Here is an 18,077-nt window from a genome sequence, read left to right as displayed (position 1 = left end):
TGTCCCATTCTTTCCTCTTTCATCATCGGTTCCCACTGCAGGTTCTTTAAATGGCCCCGCAAAGTGCATTGGCTAGAGTTGTCTTCGTCCAATTTCCTTGTTTGTTGGCCCATTTTCAGTACAAAGTCTAGAGGGGTCGATTGTCAGCTAGCCTGTTCCCGAAAGCTCGTGCCGACGTTGAGGCCTACAGTTCTGCACCGCCTACGCGGCGTCCAGTTTTGCTGTTCGCCTGCAGCAGCGCCGTCTTCTTCTTCTGCAGGCGCCCACCCACCACACGGTCGGGTTACAGAACACAGTCGTCGCTGTTTCACATCAAATGTATTTCGTCGTCATGTCGTTTGAGCAGCAGTAAAGTCTAGGTTTCGTTCCATTCGTCGTGGATGTGCTTGTGTATAAATATGTGCGACTGTCGTATTTACACCTATACATGAGAGACAAAAAAAAAAAAGATGTTGTTTCGCTGGCCTGCTTTCTCGTCTTTACAACACTGGCAGCAAACAAAATGGGGGACGACACACACATTGCTCGCTCTTACATGAGGCACTGAAAAAAACTCGCTCGTCTTCTTCCTTTTCCCCCCCCTAGAGTCTGCTTTTTGTCATCACTGTGTGAGGGCTCCCTTTTCACTTAAGTAGGAGATCGGAGGCTGCAAAGTCGAAAACGTAAAAGAAAAAAAAAATGAAGAGGACCTCCAAGTTGCATGTTTGGCTAGACGCGCCAAAGTTTGCATATTCGTGCCTAGTATGGAAAAAGAAAAAAAGAAGACTGCACAACAGTACAAAAACGATGGCAAAGAGAGGGGCACTGACGACTGTGTCGACTTCAGAACATATACACACAAGGCCCCCCGAGTTTTGAAAAAGCAGGTCTATAGCACAGGACAAAAAGTAAATAAAGAAAGAAAAGTTAAAAGGGACAAAAAGAAACACCGACAAAATGGGAAAGTGAAACGACTGCACAACACCATGGGCACGCAAAGATTGGGGATCGAGGGCACCGGTTGCCCGCCTATGCACAGAAGACCGGATTCACCACAAGTTTTGCAAGATGGTCGGCACACTGCCTATTCAAGGCGGAGTGGCCTGTCTTTGAGAGTCTTTTTTTTTTTCTCGGCAGATGTTGTGACATGGCGGCAGGAGTCTGAAAGGACGTGAAACTGGACCGTAAGGACAGAATGTGGAGCTGTTGCCTAGTCAGGGCTCACCACTTCCTGTAACATGCAGGTCACTGAAAAAAAAAGAAGCTATATACAACAACAACACGGAGGAACTGAGGACGGGAGTAACATGGACACGACAAAAGAAAGGCAAGGATGGGAGATGACGAAGAGGGGGGGGGGGGCAGCAAATATCACCGTAATTATTCGCCTCGGCGCGAACCACGTGCACGCATCCACACGCACACGTGCGCGTGGCTCGAAAAAAAAAACAACAAAAAACACAAAACGAGACAGTCGGCACTGGTTTCGCGAAACGTGTAGGAGTAGCGGCAACAACACTGCCGAGGTCACAACAATATGCTCCTGACGGCTTCGTCCAAAACAGAGTCCGTGGCCTGCGCGTCTCCTGTCGCGTCATCGTAGTCCATCGGCTCCGGACCACTCCGTGCCACCGCTCCTCTAGAGTCCACACTGAGGCCGTCGTCCGCACCGGCTCGCCGGAAGTCCAGGATGCTGTTGATGGCACTCTGGACTTGGTCGTGAAGCTCGACAGAATCCTTGTCCTCCTCCTCATCGTCGTCACCAAAGTAGTGAGTCCGACCCAACGGGTCCACTCCGCTGCTGTCGTCGTCCAAGCCCTCGATGCCTGACAAGTCCAGCTCGGGCGCGCGCGGCTCGGCATCTGCACTCTTAACACCACAGGTCCAGTCTGGCACCATCACGGGAGGCACGATGCCGCCGCCGTTGCCGAACTGCTGCTTGAGGTCGGCCGACGATGGGAAGCGAGCCATGGGCGGCTCAAAGTCGGCCAGGTCACGGGCAAACTCGTCCGTTTCCGGCGGAGACATGTCGAGCTCCTTGCGCATGCTCAGCACTAGGTCAACGTGCTCCGGTGTCACCGACACCCGCGGAAGAGGCAGTGGATCGACTTCCGCGGGGGCCATCACGGTCTCGTGCTCTTCTTCCTTGATTGAGCGCCTCTTCGGCGCTGGCTCCAGGTCGGACCGGTCGTCGTCGTCGAGCCAGGAGTCCGGCGGCTCCTTCTTCACCGGTCGTGGCAAGGGCAACGATGGGCTCGACTCGAATGACCACGCACCCTCTGGCATTGGCGGGAGCGTTGGCGGCTCGAGGTTCGAGTCTGGAAGTGAATGAGAATTGCGCACTGAGGCAGAGTAGAGTGCGTCAGCAGCGACGCTAACACCATACGGTAAGTATGGAAATGCCGTACAGTCATGGTCGGCACGCAGCTTTTTTATAACTCTTTAGCTGCGAAACTCTTTGCGAGCGAAATCCCAGCTTGAAATTGACTCACGAATGTTCAACATACCGTAACTTTTGTTCCAATGGGTTTAGAACGTGCATTTTTGTTGCACAGCACGCAGTTGATTCCAAATTATGGCGATATGCTGATTTACTTTGCAACTCTCTCAGTTTAGAAACTGAGAGAGTTGTACCAAAAAGGCACATGAAATATTTTGTATTTTAAAAACTACACATTGTGCTAGAAAAATAATTGCATATTTGAAACCAGCACACAAACGTGCATACAACTCGCGTCAAAAATCGATCCAGAAAAGAATTGAGAGCAGTGTGCCCCCTTAAAGGAAAGTCGAAGAAGGCAAACGACCACTTACAATGACCCTCCTCCGCTGCCCGCTTTTCGGCAACCAAGGCGTCGGTTTCATGTTCAACGAAGAGCTTTTCGACCATGATCTTTTCGGAAGTTGGATACTCTCTCTGAAACAAAGAGGTGGACAAAAAACACGTTTAGATCGGGGCCACGGCGTTCTTGACTTCACATATATATTGTAGCAATAGGGATCCCACGTGGTGGGATCTTAAGCGAATTTTCAGCACATGCAGAATGTTGTTCACTGTCTCCTCTAGCCCCAAGCAAAACCTGCGTGAGAATGCGGCATCCTTACAAAAAGCAACAGATGTGTTAAAGAAAAAAATAGTGGAAGAAGAGAGAAATAAACTTTAAAGTAGGAAGACTTGTTATACACGTGTATAACGAATTAATTTTGGCATAAATATGATGAGTAGACTAATGCTACTTAAATATTTGTTCTACAGGTCCAAGTTTTTTCTCTCTTTCTGAAAAGTTAGCACAGGTAGCACAATGTCGCCATTCGTAGCCAGAGGGAATAAAGATTTTTTTAACAGCCTCACTCAGTCTGCTGCATCAGGATTCGATTGTACATACAAAATTTTAACAAAGTTATAATCTGGGCTTTTAAGTGCAAAGACCACAATATGATTATATAAGGCTTGCCATAGAGGGTGGATTAATTTCTACAGACTAGGTTTTGTTAAAGAGCGCCTGAATGTAAAGTACAGAGGTGCCTTCACATTTCGCCCTAATCAAAATGCGGCCAACTTTACTGAGAATCGAACCCACACCCTCTTGCATGGCAGCACAAAATCTGAGCCACTGAGCTACCACGCAGGTTATAAGTAATCGAAATGCAAAGGATCGATAACGTTGTATGTTTTAAGGCAAAAGGCTTATATGGCTCATCAAATGCAACAATTGACTGCCGGTGTCGTCAACATGAGTGATGCAAAAAAGTTATCACCATGTGATGTCATCATGGCGCCACTATGACGTCACATGATGACACCATCGCATGACATCGCCACAAGGTCAAAGGTGGACCGATCGCAGAGGCAGTGCAGAACCAGGTGAGGTGCATAGAGCTCGCAATGCCTCTGATCGTGGAGGCATGCAAAACCACATTAGGTGCAGAAAGCTTTCGGAGGGAATTGGGGGGAAGTCAGTACGTTGACTGAAGAGAAAAGGATGGAGTTGTCTCAGGCGATTACATAAGGGATCCTGCGACTTCTTAGCACGCTCTCATCAGCATCGGAGAAGGTCTGAATCGTTCCAGCAAATGCTTCAGCTCAACCCACCATTCCTTCCTTCAGCATGAGGTAGTGGAACTTTTGATACAGCTTTCGACTCTCCCCCAGCAGGCGCTCCGAGACCTCGGCAAATGCCTCATCCGCTGGAAGAAAATAAGAAAAATAGATTAGAGTGTGAACAGTTAGCGGCGAAAAAGAGCCTGCCTAAAAAAAAAAAAAACAAGTCGTCGAAAACGTACTTTTGTGCAGATCCTCTTCCCTGGGTAACTCCGAGTCGTAAACGTGATACCGCAATAACCGCTCACAGGCGTCCTGCCGCGAACTGAAAGGGTTCTTCGTATCTGGGGTGACCGCGCTGTTCTGGTCTTCCATTAGTCGTTGATGAAACCTGCCACACAGAATAAAGAAAGGATTGAAAAAGGAGGGAAAAAAAAAGAAGCAATAAGTGAATTGCAAAAGTCCCTTACACCAAACTTACACCGACAATGGCAATGCATCTTTTCAGCTGGTGCAACAGGGTCGGTTATTAATGAGGCAAAATAATGCTCTCTTCATTATCAATTAACCATTTAAACAGACCTGAATACATGCTGTCAAAATACCATGTGTTTATACAATGACTTCAAGTAATGCCTAAAAATAGGGTTTCCAAAAAAGAAAATTTAAAGGGACACTAAAGGCAAATAACAATTTCTGTCAGAGTGAAAGTCCAATGCATGACAACTTCTAAAATGGCAATTATATCAACAGCAGTGCCCTACTTACCGAGAAATTAAGCTAAATGTATCACATGATGAGCGCCACGAGTGGGACATTTTCGAAGTGATCCCGATGACGTATGGAAGTCGGCCTACAATAAATCACTAGTAATCAAACTAGCAGCAGTAAAAAAAGAACCTTCCGAGCATCAAAAGACGTAATAAAATGCTGTTTGTTCGTTTCCGCTTGATTCATGAAAAAAAAAAAAAAAAAACATCCGTGGCGTTGCCATGGGGAACGGCGCGCGTGGTTCAAAGGTTCCGTTTTTGCCGAACTGTGCCTCGCCCGTCTCGGTGGTAGTTTTGCTGGTTTCCTCGCTGCTTTCGGGCTCGTGCTCGGGAGAGTCGCTGCCGAGGCTGCTATCGTAGTACGCAATGACGCCGGCACTACGAGCCCTCAGCAGCATACTGCGTTCATCGGGGCTCAAGTCGCTGAATTGGAGCCCAGTGTCGCGAGCCAATGTCTCGTTGTCAAGTTCTCCGTCCACATCCATTGCGGCAAGCTTCGATGGCTTCGATGGCCGTTGTTGCTACTGTGGGTACCGCTACTTCCGCTCTGGTGCTACTAGTGTCGGCGGCCGCGCAGTAAAAGCGGGCAACGTTGGGCACGGCAGCAGTGACGTATAAGAGTCGTATTTTCAGGAGGGAGATTTGAAGCGTGCTAACGCGATGCGGACCACTAAAAACGTGATTTTATTTCAAAATAAGCACTTCCTTGGCACAAAAGCAGCACTACGAGGTTTCTGGACTGCTATTTCAACAATCAACGTCGACTTAATATTTGCCTTTAGTGTCCCTTTAACGGAAAGTAAACTACTAGAGGTGGTGTACGTCCATGAAAGCTAATGGTGTGAATGACTAGCTCATTAATTAAAATTCAGTCATTAACTTTGTAATTAATTTACAGCAAATGTTGCAATTGATCAATTGTCGCCAACGAGTTTGCAAGGTGCGTCTACTTTTAATGAATCTTTATGGTGACAGTAGCTTTGAGGAAGTTATTTTGTGAATCTTGACTAACTGTCAATTAGTGCGATTTGAACACTTTGAAAGACGGCCACACCGGCAGTTTACTTTCGAAGAAACTTGCTTTTTTTTTTCATCGGAAACCGCATTTTTAAACACTGCTTAAGGTCTGCTTTGAAACACCTGGAATTTTGACACCGTTCCGCGTCCAGTGTTCATGCTGTTAAAAAAATCTAATGTTTGGCAAGGGCTATGGACCAGCCCAAATGAACACGGTGCTAACGCCTGTTTGATCACTGCGGTAAAATAAAAAGCATTCATTGATTATCAAATGAAAAGACTGTACTCATTGTGTCATTTGCTTAAACGAAATTTCGTACGAATAGAACTCTTTCTTCTTTGTCCTCTTGAGTTTCATTTGTTTTGTCCTTGGTAAGCTAGGCAACCTATACTGCAACAAACTGAGGGCAACGCATGCAGTTCAAGTACGCATCTGGTCCAGCATCGCAGTAACACACTTACGCATGAATCTTCTGGACACGATCAGGAACTTTAGGCTTGACAACTACCGGCTTCGGCGGCGGAGGAGGGGGAGCTGGTGGCTGCAACAGAAACGGCACAACATGTTGAATGAGTTTAATTTTTAGTTGAGTTAAAGTTTAGTTTAGTTTTGTCTACCTGCTCCAGCTACACAACAGCAGTGCTACAACTTTGCTAGTAGTAAGCTGTGATGCCTTATGCCTTATGTTATGCCTTATGTATATGAAATTAGCATCATCATTGAGCAAGATCAGCAAGGCAAGATACCAGTAGAGTATTTTAGCTGAAGCCTGCTTTGTACAATTTCATGCTTGAAATGTGTACATAAATATATCAGAAGAAAAAGAAAAAAGGTGCCATTTTTATTATCGTTGGCATTTTCACGCGGAAACGAAGTACTAGTGCTGCTCACTTGTTCGGGTGGCGGCAGGGGGGTCTTGGGAAGAATGGCAGGTTCCACTTTGCTCGGCAACAGGGGAACAGAAGACTTTGTGGAACTGCTGTTACCACTGCCAGAACTTTTGCTTGGAGGCTGAAAAATAAGATACATCTGGCTAGGAGCACGCACAACCAACAGCTTGCGCTTTAAAGTCGGCACACCTTGCACAACGATTTGGAATGGTTTCGCGTTGATAACCTACTCGTGCATGTAGACTATCTTGCGGACGGGTTTTGGTGCCGCCATACTGGGCTGTTTTAACCTTGCCGTTTTGTAGCTTTAACAAATAAACTAACAGTGCTACGGTTGACGTATACGCATGATAACGATTGGGTTGGTGCCATCGACGTTTCTTGACTTTATCAACCGACGTCGCGAAACGTAAAAAGAAGAAAACGTTCGTTTAACAGATCAAGGTGGCAGCGCCCACATGTCTTACGTAATATGGTCTATACTAGACGCCTGAAGCTAACAGTCTGCAAGGAGACAAGGAAGAAATCTTACATGTAATCTCCAATGATAACCTTTACAAGAACAAGCATGTGTAACTGCTGGTTCGTGAGGAATCTCTATAAACACTCACTCTTCTGTGTTAATTCTTCCCAACCACTTCCTCCACATGCTGAAATTTTAAGGGGGTATGATAGGGTAAACGTGTCGTCTTTGTTTGAGCCTTATATCTAAGCAACTGTCCCATATTTTATTGTAAAATCTTGCCTGCTGATTAAGAATGCTTTTGGCCATCGCACAGTGTATTTTTCTTCCTGTAGCCTTTCCTTTTTCTTTCATTTTTTATTTGAGAACCAAATTTTAGCCTGGGGTATAAAATTTGATGCAGATTTTCTTGGAAACAGAAAACAGCACGACCGTGAATTTTCACACACTAATTCCAAATCATACTGGCTTTAATCCCTATTTTTATCTCATCAGAAAAAAAAAAATATTGCCCTCATTTATGGATATGAGCTCGCATGGCTCTCTCAAAGAGGTGAAGGATGGCACGATGATTTTTTGGACAGAGCTTAAATATGTCTCAAGGTGGGACATGGCACTCGAAAGCAGTTTTTTTATTTCTTGATCGATTCCAGCTCGAACTTGACTCACTCGCAAATGTTCAACATACCACAACTTTTGTTCAAATGGGTTTAGAACATCCATGTTTGTGGCACTGCACACAGTTCCGATTGCAGATTATTGTGATATGCTGATTTACTTTGTAACGCACTCAGTTTAGAAATAATCTTGCTCCCCAAAAGGCACATGAAATATTTAGCATTTTAAAAACTACACATCATACTAGGAAAGTAATTGCATATTTGAAATCGGCACACAAATATACACAAAAGTCGCCAAGTTTCATCAAAATCGATCAAGAAATAACGAAAAATTTTGAAGAGCAGTGTGTCCCCCCTTAAGGGGGGAGGTGGCGATCGAAAAAAACTTTTTTGTTTGTTAACCTAGAGTAATGAAATTTGGCAGGCATACTGAAGAGTACCTCGAATAGCTATATATAAAGTTTCATTGTGATATCTCGAGTAGTTTTCAAATTACACTATGTTACATGATCTGATGACATAGTCTGCTGGTGAAAAGCCTAGCATTGTAACAAAACATGCCAGGAAGGTCCAAGTGGTTTTGATCATTACTCAAAAGAGCTCTACACAGGATGACATTATTAAAAATTGTCTATTGCTTTTAGTTTTTTTACAAATAACATCCCCATCAGCTTCATGTATTGCATCAGAACTTCTCATCCACTAATTATCACTTACAAAAAAAACTAGGCCCTAAGCAAGGTAAAGAATAATGTCATCCTGTCAACAAGACTTCAAGGATTGAAAAAGAAAAAAAACGGAATCAAAATCTGTGTAGTAGTTGCCAAGATATCTGCTCCACAAGCTGAGCAAGATGTCAAAAAAACAGTATTGAGAAAACGGCGTTTAAAGTTTGGCCTTCTCTAAAACACCTAAAGATTGTGATCTTTGGTTTTTTTTTGTGATGTTTCAATTCTTGGACATGTGGCCTTTCTGCAGTGTGCCTTTGTTCTTTTTTCATAACCTTCTTTTTTTTTATTAAAAAAAAAACAGTATGGATTTCAAACCAAGTTCTCTGTATGAAGGAGTGGTGTGACAGACATGACAGAAAAGAAAATATTGCAATATAATAAGGCCATATACTGAAATAATTACACATATTTTTTTGTATTTATGCTGTCATTAGCATAATTAAGTCTTGCTTATTGATTACAATTAATCATAGAATAATTTTTATAAAGAGAAAGGTTTGTTGTGACAGAAAATGGCTCACACCATGATAGCCGATGCCTTCGTTCCAAATAGCAAACAGTTATGGCCAAGACATTAGTGGCACAGGGATTTTTGAGCAGTTTATTCAATGACGCGAGTCGGGCAGATAAAAATTCGTCCCCCTGCTTCCTACACGGTCTTTTGCCACTCTCGCGTATGAAACGTATTATCATTCGGCCGACCGCGGCAACGCTAGTCTACGAGGCTTTCATTGTTTCAGAACATCCATAAACGCCTGCAGCGATACCAAGCACGTCTCCAAGCACGTCTAAATTACATCACTAGTGCTTATTGATAGCACTCTGACCGCGAAGTGCTCGGCCGCGGGGTCCGTGGAGCCGGCGCGTGATGCGCTTGGTGACGGCGTTCGGTGGCGATGCGCGAATGCAAAGCTACGATGACGAAAAATCTGCGCGCACTATACTTTGTATCCCATTTTCGGGTGCCGACGCGCGAAATTGCTACCGCTGCTCCGAGCAGCCCGTGGCCGTGGGGTCTGACGATCGAGCTTGGCTGTCGAGTTCACTGCCGATGCGTAAAATGCCCATCCGCGGTTCCGAAGTGCCGGCGAGCGATGTGCTTCTTCGCTTGCGAAGAAGCACATAGCCGCGAGCACGCTAGCGCGTTGTAGTTGCCCGCAAAGTTCGAGGTTCGTCTCGCCAAACGGCGCCGTGAGCGGAGTTAGGCCTAGTGACGACTCCGAGCAGTAGGTGCGCAGGCCGCGGTGCCCGTTGCTTCATAGTGCGTAATGCGTGGTCGTGAGTACAAAGAGTCGTCCCGCGATCGCCTTCGTCACGATGTCAGAAGTGCTGATAAACAGAACATCTAACCGCGAATCCGACGCTGAAGTCAACGCTAGAGTCGGTCCGAGACGCACGTTTGCGATGTTCGCTAGGAGCGCGGCGCACCATCGTAATCAGATCGAACTTCCTCTTGCAGCTCCAAACTAAAGCGTAATTATATTTTAAGTGATCGTCGAGCCGTGAACACAGAACTATTGCGAACGTGTCACGAAGTAGCGCGATTCTCGACAGCCGTGAACTCGCGACGCGCAGACGACGATCTCCCGGAGCGAGCATCGGACCAATGGCGAGGCGAGCTGGGGCAACATGGCGGACGCGGCCAATCGGAGGCCTCGGAACGACTCTCAAGTGTTTGCTTTTTGTGCGCTTCTTTCTGAATGGAGGAGCCCGCTGAAGCGGGGAATTTGAACACGGAGAAATGCCCTTTCCGACAAGCCCAAAAAGTTGGTTCGCGGTCGCGTCATCGCGGAGCTACAATTTTTTGAAAATCGCTGTTTTTTTGCAATTTCCACAATAATTTGCGCCACCTCGGAGGGCAAAACAAAGTTTTCGAAGCACTTCTGGGTGGTTTTCAGTTTAGATATTTTGGAATCAGATAGAAAAAGGGTTCCAGAAACTGAAAATTTGATTTTCAGAAAATCGATTTTTTTGCCATTTTTCGCAATACGAAAGCCGCGTCCCCCCTTAAACCCACTGTAGCACCACGTTTCTTTGCACCACATTTCAACGAAAGCGAGACAGTGTAGTAGCAACACTGGTGTAGGAATGGCTGATGCACGTACCGGCTTGTTCACAACGGAGGGCACCTGCACCAGGATCTGCTTGGTCGTGCTGGGCGGTGCGATGATGTGGTTGGTTGGGTGCTGCAGCCGCACCAGCTTCGCCTGGGGCGGCGATCGCTGGTTCACCGGCGACATGCTGCTCCCCACCGGCGACGGCTGGTGGTGGTGGTGGTGATGTTGATGTAGATGGTGGTGGTGCACGCCGTGGTGCAGCAGCGGCATGAGCTTGGCCGAGGCCGGGTTAGGAACCTGCAATGTCGAAGCCGCCGGCACTGCCAACTGAGCCGGGCCGTTTTTCTTTGGGGGGGGGGGGGCACAAACTTCTACAGTAACATGCCGACACAGGCATACACTTAGCACCGTGCGTCGTCTTCACCCTTTTGACATTGCTACACAGGCGCCTTGTGCTGCACATAAACGATGTTCTTGGAACACGAACAAAACAGTCTGTGCATTGCATGCAACAAAAAGCAATCTTTTGACTTTCGTGGAGACTCTACAGCCGGGTACAACAGAAAGGCAGTGGCACGCCTGCACCAATGAGTGCACATTCACTGAACATTCCTCTCCCTTTCTCATTTTTTTCTCCCTTTCTTGTCGATTCACTCTGCACACGTGTTACAGTACGTGCAAATGTGTATCACCTTTACTTTGCCTTCTAACACTTTGGAGAGGCGTAACATTCACCCTTAGCGTGCAAAAACATCAGTGTGCTACGGCGGCTTTGCCAAAGAACAAACCAATGCCCGTAAAAGTGGCAGCTTGCACAGCTTCGGAAGACTAATATTCTGCCAACAACTAAAAGGAGAATGCTTGCATTTTGTCAGTCACCTAGTACTAATGCAAGGTTTAATGAGATAAAGAAAATGTGATAGCACCACATATGTTGAATTTTCCAATCGCCAGTAGGCACCATTAAACTATACTTTGAAGTTAACTCAGTATTCTCTTTCATTTTTTTGTTTTCACACGTCTCGGACTTCAATTAGCACTATATACTATTGCAGGCCAACTTCGCCTGGTCTTCGGACTGCAGCATACTTAGGTAAGAAAAATTATGTGGTATTACGTGTGAAACTGATCGAATTATGAGGCACACCAAAATGGGGGGGGGGGGTCTCTAGATTAATTTTGTACCATGAGCAGCTGTACATCATGCACGTGAGGATTTCTGCGATTTCACCCCCATCTAAACATGGCCATTGTGGCCAAGATTGGACCTGCAACCTCAACCTTAATAGCATAATGCCGTAGACTACTGCAGCAGATGATGTGCTTTGGTCAAGTAAGCAAATACAGGTCTTCTTTATAAACAAACAGCCTAAGTGTAAGTGGCCTGTGAAATGGACCTGTCCATTATGAACTGTTCGTAACTTGTGGACTGCTCCAGTTTCCTAGCCCCTCTAGGCACTCTTTGTTGTGGCCTTCGAGCCTACACAGCTATATCTGACAAAATATTGCAAGCCACTCACCTTGGAAGACATTGTAAATTACGCGCTTGCAGTGAGGTGCATGCAAAAAACGTGCGATCCCGTCATAGCGCTTCCTTCAAGGTGCATGACCATTTCATAACAACTTGAAGAAATGACACAAGAAGCAATTCTTGCACATGCTTTGTTAATGCAAAAAAAAGAAAAGAGCAGGTATGCTGCAACAAAAAGCAACCATCGCCGTTTCTGTGCTTCAGACCAGAACGAAAACTTACACGTAGATGGGAAGAAGCCCCAGGGTGAGAGGCCATTGATGGCACTGCCATGTCGGTTGTGCTTGGCGCAGTAAGTGAAGCCGTCGACATTACTGGTGCACTGGACACTAGAGATGGATACGTCACCGAAGGCGCAGTCGATGTCATAGGTGTTGTCGACATCAGTGGTGCCGATGACACTGCTGGTGCTATCGACACCAGTGGTGCAGATGACATCAGTGGTGCGCACGATGTCAATGGTGATGGACTTGACATTAGTGCCGCTGTCGACACCAACAGCATACCAGATGTGTGCGGTGCACTAGACACCGATAGTGCAGTCGACATTGGCGGAACGCTTGAAATTAATGCTGACGTGGATGCTGGAGGTAAGCATGACACCAATGGTTTGCTTGACACCAGAGGCGCAGTAGGGACTGACGGAGCGCATGACACCACTATCGCTTTCGACATCACAGGTGTCATGTGTGCTGATAGAACGCAAGACGACACCACCGGCATGTGTGACATCAGAGGAGCAGTATAATGTGACGATGGGGCGCACGACACCACCAGAGTGTCTGACACCATAGACGGAGTAGTAGGTGCCGATGAAACGCATGATACCACCGGCATGCTTGCCAGGGGTGCAGTAGGTGTCGGCGGAATGCGTGGCATCGCTGGCATGTTTGACGGCAGAGGTGCAACAGGTGCCGATGGTGCGCAAGACACCACTGGCATATTTGGCACCAGAGACGGTGCAGTCGACGCCGGCGGTACGCTCGACACTAATGGTGCATTAGGTGCCACGGGCAAGCTGGGCACCAGAGGGGCACTTGACACGGGTGTCATGCTTGATGATGCCAATGTTGAAGTTGACAACAGCGACCCGCTAGATGCCAGGGGCGCAGCAGAGACCAGTGGCGCGTTCGACACAAGTGATGCAGATGACACGGAGACCACACTTGGCGACGACAGCATCGGAGCGGCCGATGCCAGCGGCACGCTCAACGCTGACGAGCAAGGAGCGGAGGAACAGGTAGAGGAGGCACAAGCAGCGCTCGTGGTGGTCGGCGCAGCGGCTATTATTCGCACTGGTCCCTGCAGCAACCAGCGAGCCAGCAAAGGGGTGGGGCAGAGAGGAAGAGGGAGGGGGCAGAGAGCAAAAGAAGCGAGAGCCAAAGGTTAGAAGCAGCCAATGGCTTCCCCTGCCAGGTGGCGGCAATGAATGCCCAGAAGGCAGGGGTCACCACTGTTGAACAGTAGCAGTAGCAGCAGCAGCAGCAGTTATTCGCTTAGTAACAGAGACCGCCAGCGAAAAAAGCTCCAAGCTTTGATTTCTGAGCAATTGGACACAGGTATGCAGCACTTGAAAGAGGTTCGAGGCCACAATTATGTTGCATCATTGTACATCCTTGCCTCTGTGCAAGAGGGTAGTACCAAAATGGCACCAATTTCACCATTATATATAAGTATTCTTGCACTGCCATTACTATGGCCAATTGTGTACTTGGTCGATGTCTTATATAACAGTTGAGTGAAAAAAAGAAGTTTGATCTCCGTCCTACTACTACCAGCTTCCAGCAAAGCGAGCCTAAGACTGGCTACATTGGCGCAATTAGCTCGCTATGGTGAGCACCGCTATAAACATTGGCACACCTGAACACTCCAGCGAGACATTGTTGCTGCTCCAAAATTTTAGTCAACTACACACTGTTCAGCATTTGCTGAGGAGGCACGGGGTTAAACAGTAACAAGACAAAACTACAAGCTTCTGAACTGCCAAGGACAAAAAAAAAAGGATGTACTGACAACTATCAATGCCTTCCTTCAGTCCAGAGGCTTTCATGCGAAACAAGTGACTCACACAGATGACATGCAACCTACGCAAAGCCCTTCACTCAGCAATGACAAAGATTTTAAAAATGCTTACGGGATGGGAGGTGACTGCCTTTTGCGTGGAGATTATGGACGCTGCATTCCCGGCGTGGAGAATGGAAGCCTTGGGCTTGACATCGGCGTGGTTGACTTTATGGTGCGTGGTCCGGCTGGTAGTCCTCGTTGTCGTGGTAACGGCGATTGTGGGCACTTGGACCGTGGTGACAGCAGATGGCTTTGCCGTTATTATGGTGGCCGCAGCAGGCATCGGGTGCTGCTCGGCGGAAAGAGAATTGCAAATGTCAGCGTAGGGAAGGACGCCAAGCTATGCATTTGTGCGAATGGGAAATCGTGGAGGCAACTGTGCCGCACTTGTGTGAGAGATGCACAACATGCATATACCACGTACTACCAAAGGAAGCACTGCCTGAACTTTGTGCGAGATGGCCAACGTTGGGCAACACTTACCACTATTTAGCGGACATCAGTGCAAAACATCACTGTGCCGCGCCTCTTGCATAGCATGTGTAGCAAAGCTCGAATCATGAGCCACACAGAGAATGTACTCCGGCTCTTGGCTAGGCTGGTCATAGCAGCCACTCTGCTTGCTTTTGGTCCTCCACGAATAAATGTAGGGACAACAGCAGTCATCTTCACGTCTCATTACAGCTGTGACCTATAGCAGCCTACTGCTGTGAAGTTTCCGCGATCACTACCGCCAGTTCGACAGTTCTGGCCGGGCCAAAACGGTGAGTTTCTGCAGCTCGACACCATCCCGGAGATTAATGGCGTCATGGTGATGGCACTTAAGCATGCCATTTCGCTTGACGTCCTGGCCAAACTGCATCGCCCCTCTACCATGCCGTCGTCTAGCTTACGTCCCTACGATGACCTGTGCACTACTGTGGTGGTCCACTGCAGGGAACCCTCACATATTTGCCACACACTTTTCATTTGGATTTATTATCTCTGCAAGGGTAGTAGTAATATGCAACGTCATTGCTGCTGCTATGTATCAATCACCTGCTGCCCCTGCACCGCGAGCCTCTTGCATAGTTCGTGTAGTGTGGCTCAAATCACGATCCACGCACAGAACACACGCTGACTCTTGGTTGGGCTGGCTGCTGCAGCCCGGCCAAGAACGAGAGTGTGTTCATAATTCCATAACAAATCCACTTGCTTTTGGTCTTCTCGCAACATATGTAGGGATGACGGCACTGCTTGTTGGCCGCTGTTATGACTCGCTACTTCAGCCATAAAAAGCAGACATTGAGGTGCCAGTAGCATGTGGGTAAATACACTACTAGGCAAGGTTACTTCCAACCAACCCCGTTCACCATTCAAAAGACGCGGGGAGGGGTGGAGCGGGTTCAAGGTTGGGGTTGGGGTGTGGTGGGGTCGGGTTGAGGTGTAGTGGGAGGGTGCTGTGCTGTCGCATGTAAAAGCGGCTCACCGAAACGACGGTTGGCTTGACTTCGTGCCGTTGCATGCAGTGTGCGTGTGATGTGGGCACTGCGGTAATTAATGCGAGGTTGCGGGCTTGCGAGCTCCGTAGTGGCTTGGACGAATCCCGCAGCTTCTCCTCGATGGCGAGCATTTGATGGAGCAGGAGCTTCTGCTGCATTGTGGGCTTCTTCAGGGAGTTTAGGTAGGTGATCTGTGACTGCAGCTGCTCGTAGAGCTAGAAAAGCCACCAGCAACACCACACCACGTGAGAAATGGTGGTGCGGCATGAACACACTCTCCAACAAGAGCACTTAATGTTCATACAGGAAAAAAACGCCGGATGCAACTGCAGCCATTATCGCTGGGCTGTAGTCTCACATTGAAGAAATTTTCTTCTTTTTTCTTTTTTTTTTTTACAGAGGAGCTGAATAAGCTTTTTCTTCTGCCTTTTTGTGACCAGAAAACCAAGCTGCGCCTAGTGCATGCAACATAATGACGTTGCCAGCGTGTGCTCTCTTCGTCCTCTTCACCTTAGGATTGACTATGAATAAGGACAGTTTGCTCTTGGCAACGTACATTCAAGAAATGAGGATAGTTGTATAATTTTTCTGTATCGCCTAGTAATTTGGTGAATAATATAGCCTGTGGCCAGCACACCCACTGAGGTTCCTTCTGAAGAAAACAAAAGAGAAGCGCAGAACAAATAGAAAAGAAACAGGGGACATTTTGATTAAACATCAAAATTCTTTGCCTGGTGATGTTTGTGAGTTGGCATTATGTGATGTTTTTTGTCTGTAGTCGATAAATCGTATTCCAACTTCTACAATAGCCCATGAAGAGCTGAGGTGTGTAAAAATAATGTAAATAAACTAAGGGAGTGTCTAGTGTTACGTCTAGATGTAACGGTACGAGCCGTTGCAGTTACGTCTGGACGTAAGAATAACGAGTCTTAAAAGTTACGTCCAGCGTGGCAATACAAATACAGCCCGTTAGACCCACCGAACCGATTGGCCTCAGTGGCACAGCGGCTAGCGTGTCGTGCTCGGAACTGCGAGGACGTTGGTTCGAACCTCGCTGCTGGTGCAATTTTTTTTCTTTTAAACTTTTTTTTTTTGTCTCAGGTGTTGCTGAAGTCTGTTGCCAGAGAAGCGCGACGCGGCTCTTGGGTTACGTGCGCCTCCGCCTGCCCCGAAGGGGCAGGCGCGCGGGCTAAACAGCGCGTGGCCGCGACAGCGGCCAGTAGCGCGTGACCGTGACCCTGTTAACCGGCCATTGAGCGTTAGCGAAATGGCCGCACTCGCGAAGCGAGGGCGAAGCCACGATTAGGTTGCCGCGCCCGAAGGGCGCAGAGGGCCTTCACTGAGCAACAGGAAATAATGTACTCACGTTTGTGGAAAGCCACATGACTAGAGTCCCTAGATTTTCCCTGCTCTTCAACAGGGAAGAATCTAGGGACTTTAGTCTGGACGTAACGATAGCGGTGACTACAGTTACGTCTGGACGTAACCCTAGCAACAGCCATAAACTAAAAGGGACACTTACTCAGTTTAGGCCGATATTCTTTTTAAACTACTTATGTTAATTCCCTAGCAAGAGTAGCCAGATTACTAGGGAAGAAAATGAAGGCCAGGTAGATCCATCTTTTTAATTCTACGCAGGGGCGCTGGTACGCCAGCGTGCCGTCCCACATTTCAAAAGCGCCTCGTCCAATTTCGGTCATTGGGTCCCCGGAAAAGTTTGAACTTGCAAAGTTTTGTCTGCAGCATTTAAAATACAGCAGTAAAAATTTCAATTCGGGGGTTCTACTTGCCAAAACCAGGATATGATTATGACATGCGTAGTGAGGGAAATTTTGACCATTTAGGGTTCTTTAAAATGCACCTAAACCTAACTGCATGGGTGTCTTCACGTTTTGCATCATCGAAATGTGGCTGCCCATTGGCCGGATATTGAACCCGCATTCTCAAGGGTTGTAGGTGTTTTGCTGTTGTAGGTATGATGGCTAAGCTTCCACAGTCAGTAGAATACAGTACGCTCAACCTCTGCTGATAACGATTTAAGCAGACACCTTAATTAAGCAGGCTCTTTTCAAAGCTACAATTAGGGAGCAAAGCCGTGTTAATGAAAACTAAAAGTTGTCAGCATCCATCTTTGAATTTTTTTTTGTGATTTTTGCAGTTTACCAATACTCTTGTATCACAATACAAATCAGCTTTTGCTGTCATATTTTCAGTCCTTTTCTACATTTTAGAAAGGTAATTTCCTAATACAACTCAATTTATATTTTCTTTGTGATGTTCCTTCTAAGACACTAGCAGTGCAAGGTTAATCTAGTAAGTGGGAGCACCTATACTCTAGCTTAAATTAGGAGAAAGGCAAGAATTTGTGGCATCCCATGTTACGCACACAGCTGGTCCTTACAAGCATAACAGGATGGGTATGGAAAAACAA

The 18,077-nt window shown here is 47.0% G+C and overlaps 1 protein-coding gene across 1 annotated transcript in view; it reads right to left on the bottom strand.

The window, feature by feature from the left end:
* Nucleotides 1-299: 299 nt before the first annotated feature.
* The window catches only part of LOC119405143 (mucin-17), a 40,000-nt gene continuing 22,222 nt past the window's right edge, over nucleotides 300-18,077 (bottom strand). Inside the window, exons 10-19 of the mRNA XM_049419218.1 lie at nucleotides 15,634-15,861; nucleotides 14,236-14,454; nucleotides 12,324-13,403; nucleotides 10,619-10,867; nucleotides 6,701-6,820; nucleotides 6,271-6,350; nucleotides 4,264-4,412; nucleotides 4,073-4,167; nucleotides 2,794-2,896; nucleotides 300-2,297 (exon numbers count right to left, since the gene is read on the bottom strand). Coding sequence (XP_049275175.1) covers nucleotides 1,507-2,297; nucleotides 2,794-2,896; nucleotides 4,073-4,167; nucleotides 4,264-4,412; nucleotides 6,271-6,350; nucleotides 6,701-6,820; nucleotides 10,619-10,867; nucleotides 12,324-13,403; nucleotides 14,236-14,454; nucleotides 15,634-15,861 — 3,114 coding nt within the window. The 3' untranslated portion in view covers nucleotides 300-1,506. The remainder of the gene's footprint in view (nucleotides 2,298-2,793; nucleotides 2,897-4,072; nucleotides 4,168-4,263; nucleotides 4,413-6,270; nucleotides 6,351-6,700; nucleotides 6,821-10,618; nucleotides 10,868-12,323; nucleotides 13,404-14,235; nucleotides 14,455-15,633; nucleotides 15,862-18,077) is intronic.

The sequence above is a fragment of the Rhipicephalus sanguineus genome, chromosome 9 (assembly GCF_013339695.2).
Source record: "Rhipicephalus sanguineus isolate Rsan-2018 chromosome 9, BIME_Rsan_1.4, whole genome shotgun sequence".
NCBI classification, from domain to species: domain Eukaryota; kingdom Metazoa; phylum Arthropoda; class Arachnida; order Ixodida; family Ixodidae; genus Rhipicephalus; species Rhipicephalus sanguineus.
Note: the sequence above shows the minus strand (reverse complement) of the source record. Positions and strands in the feature narration are given on the sequence as shown.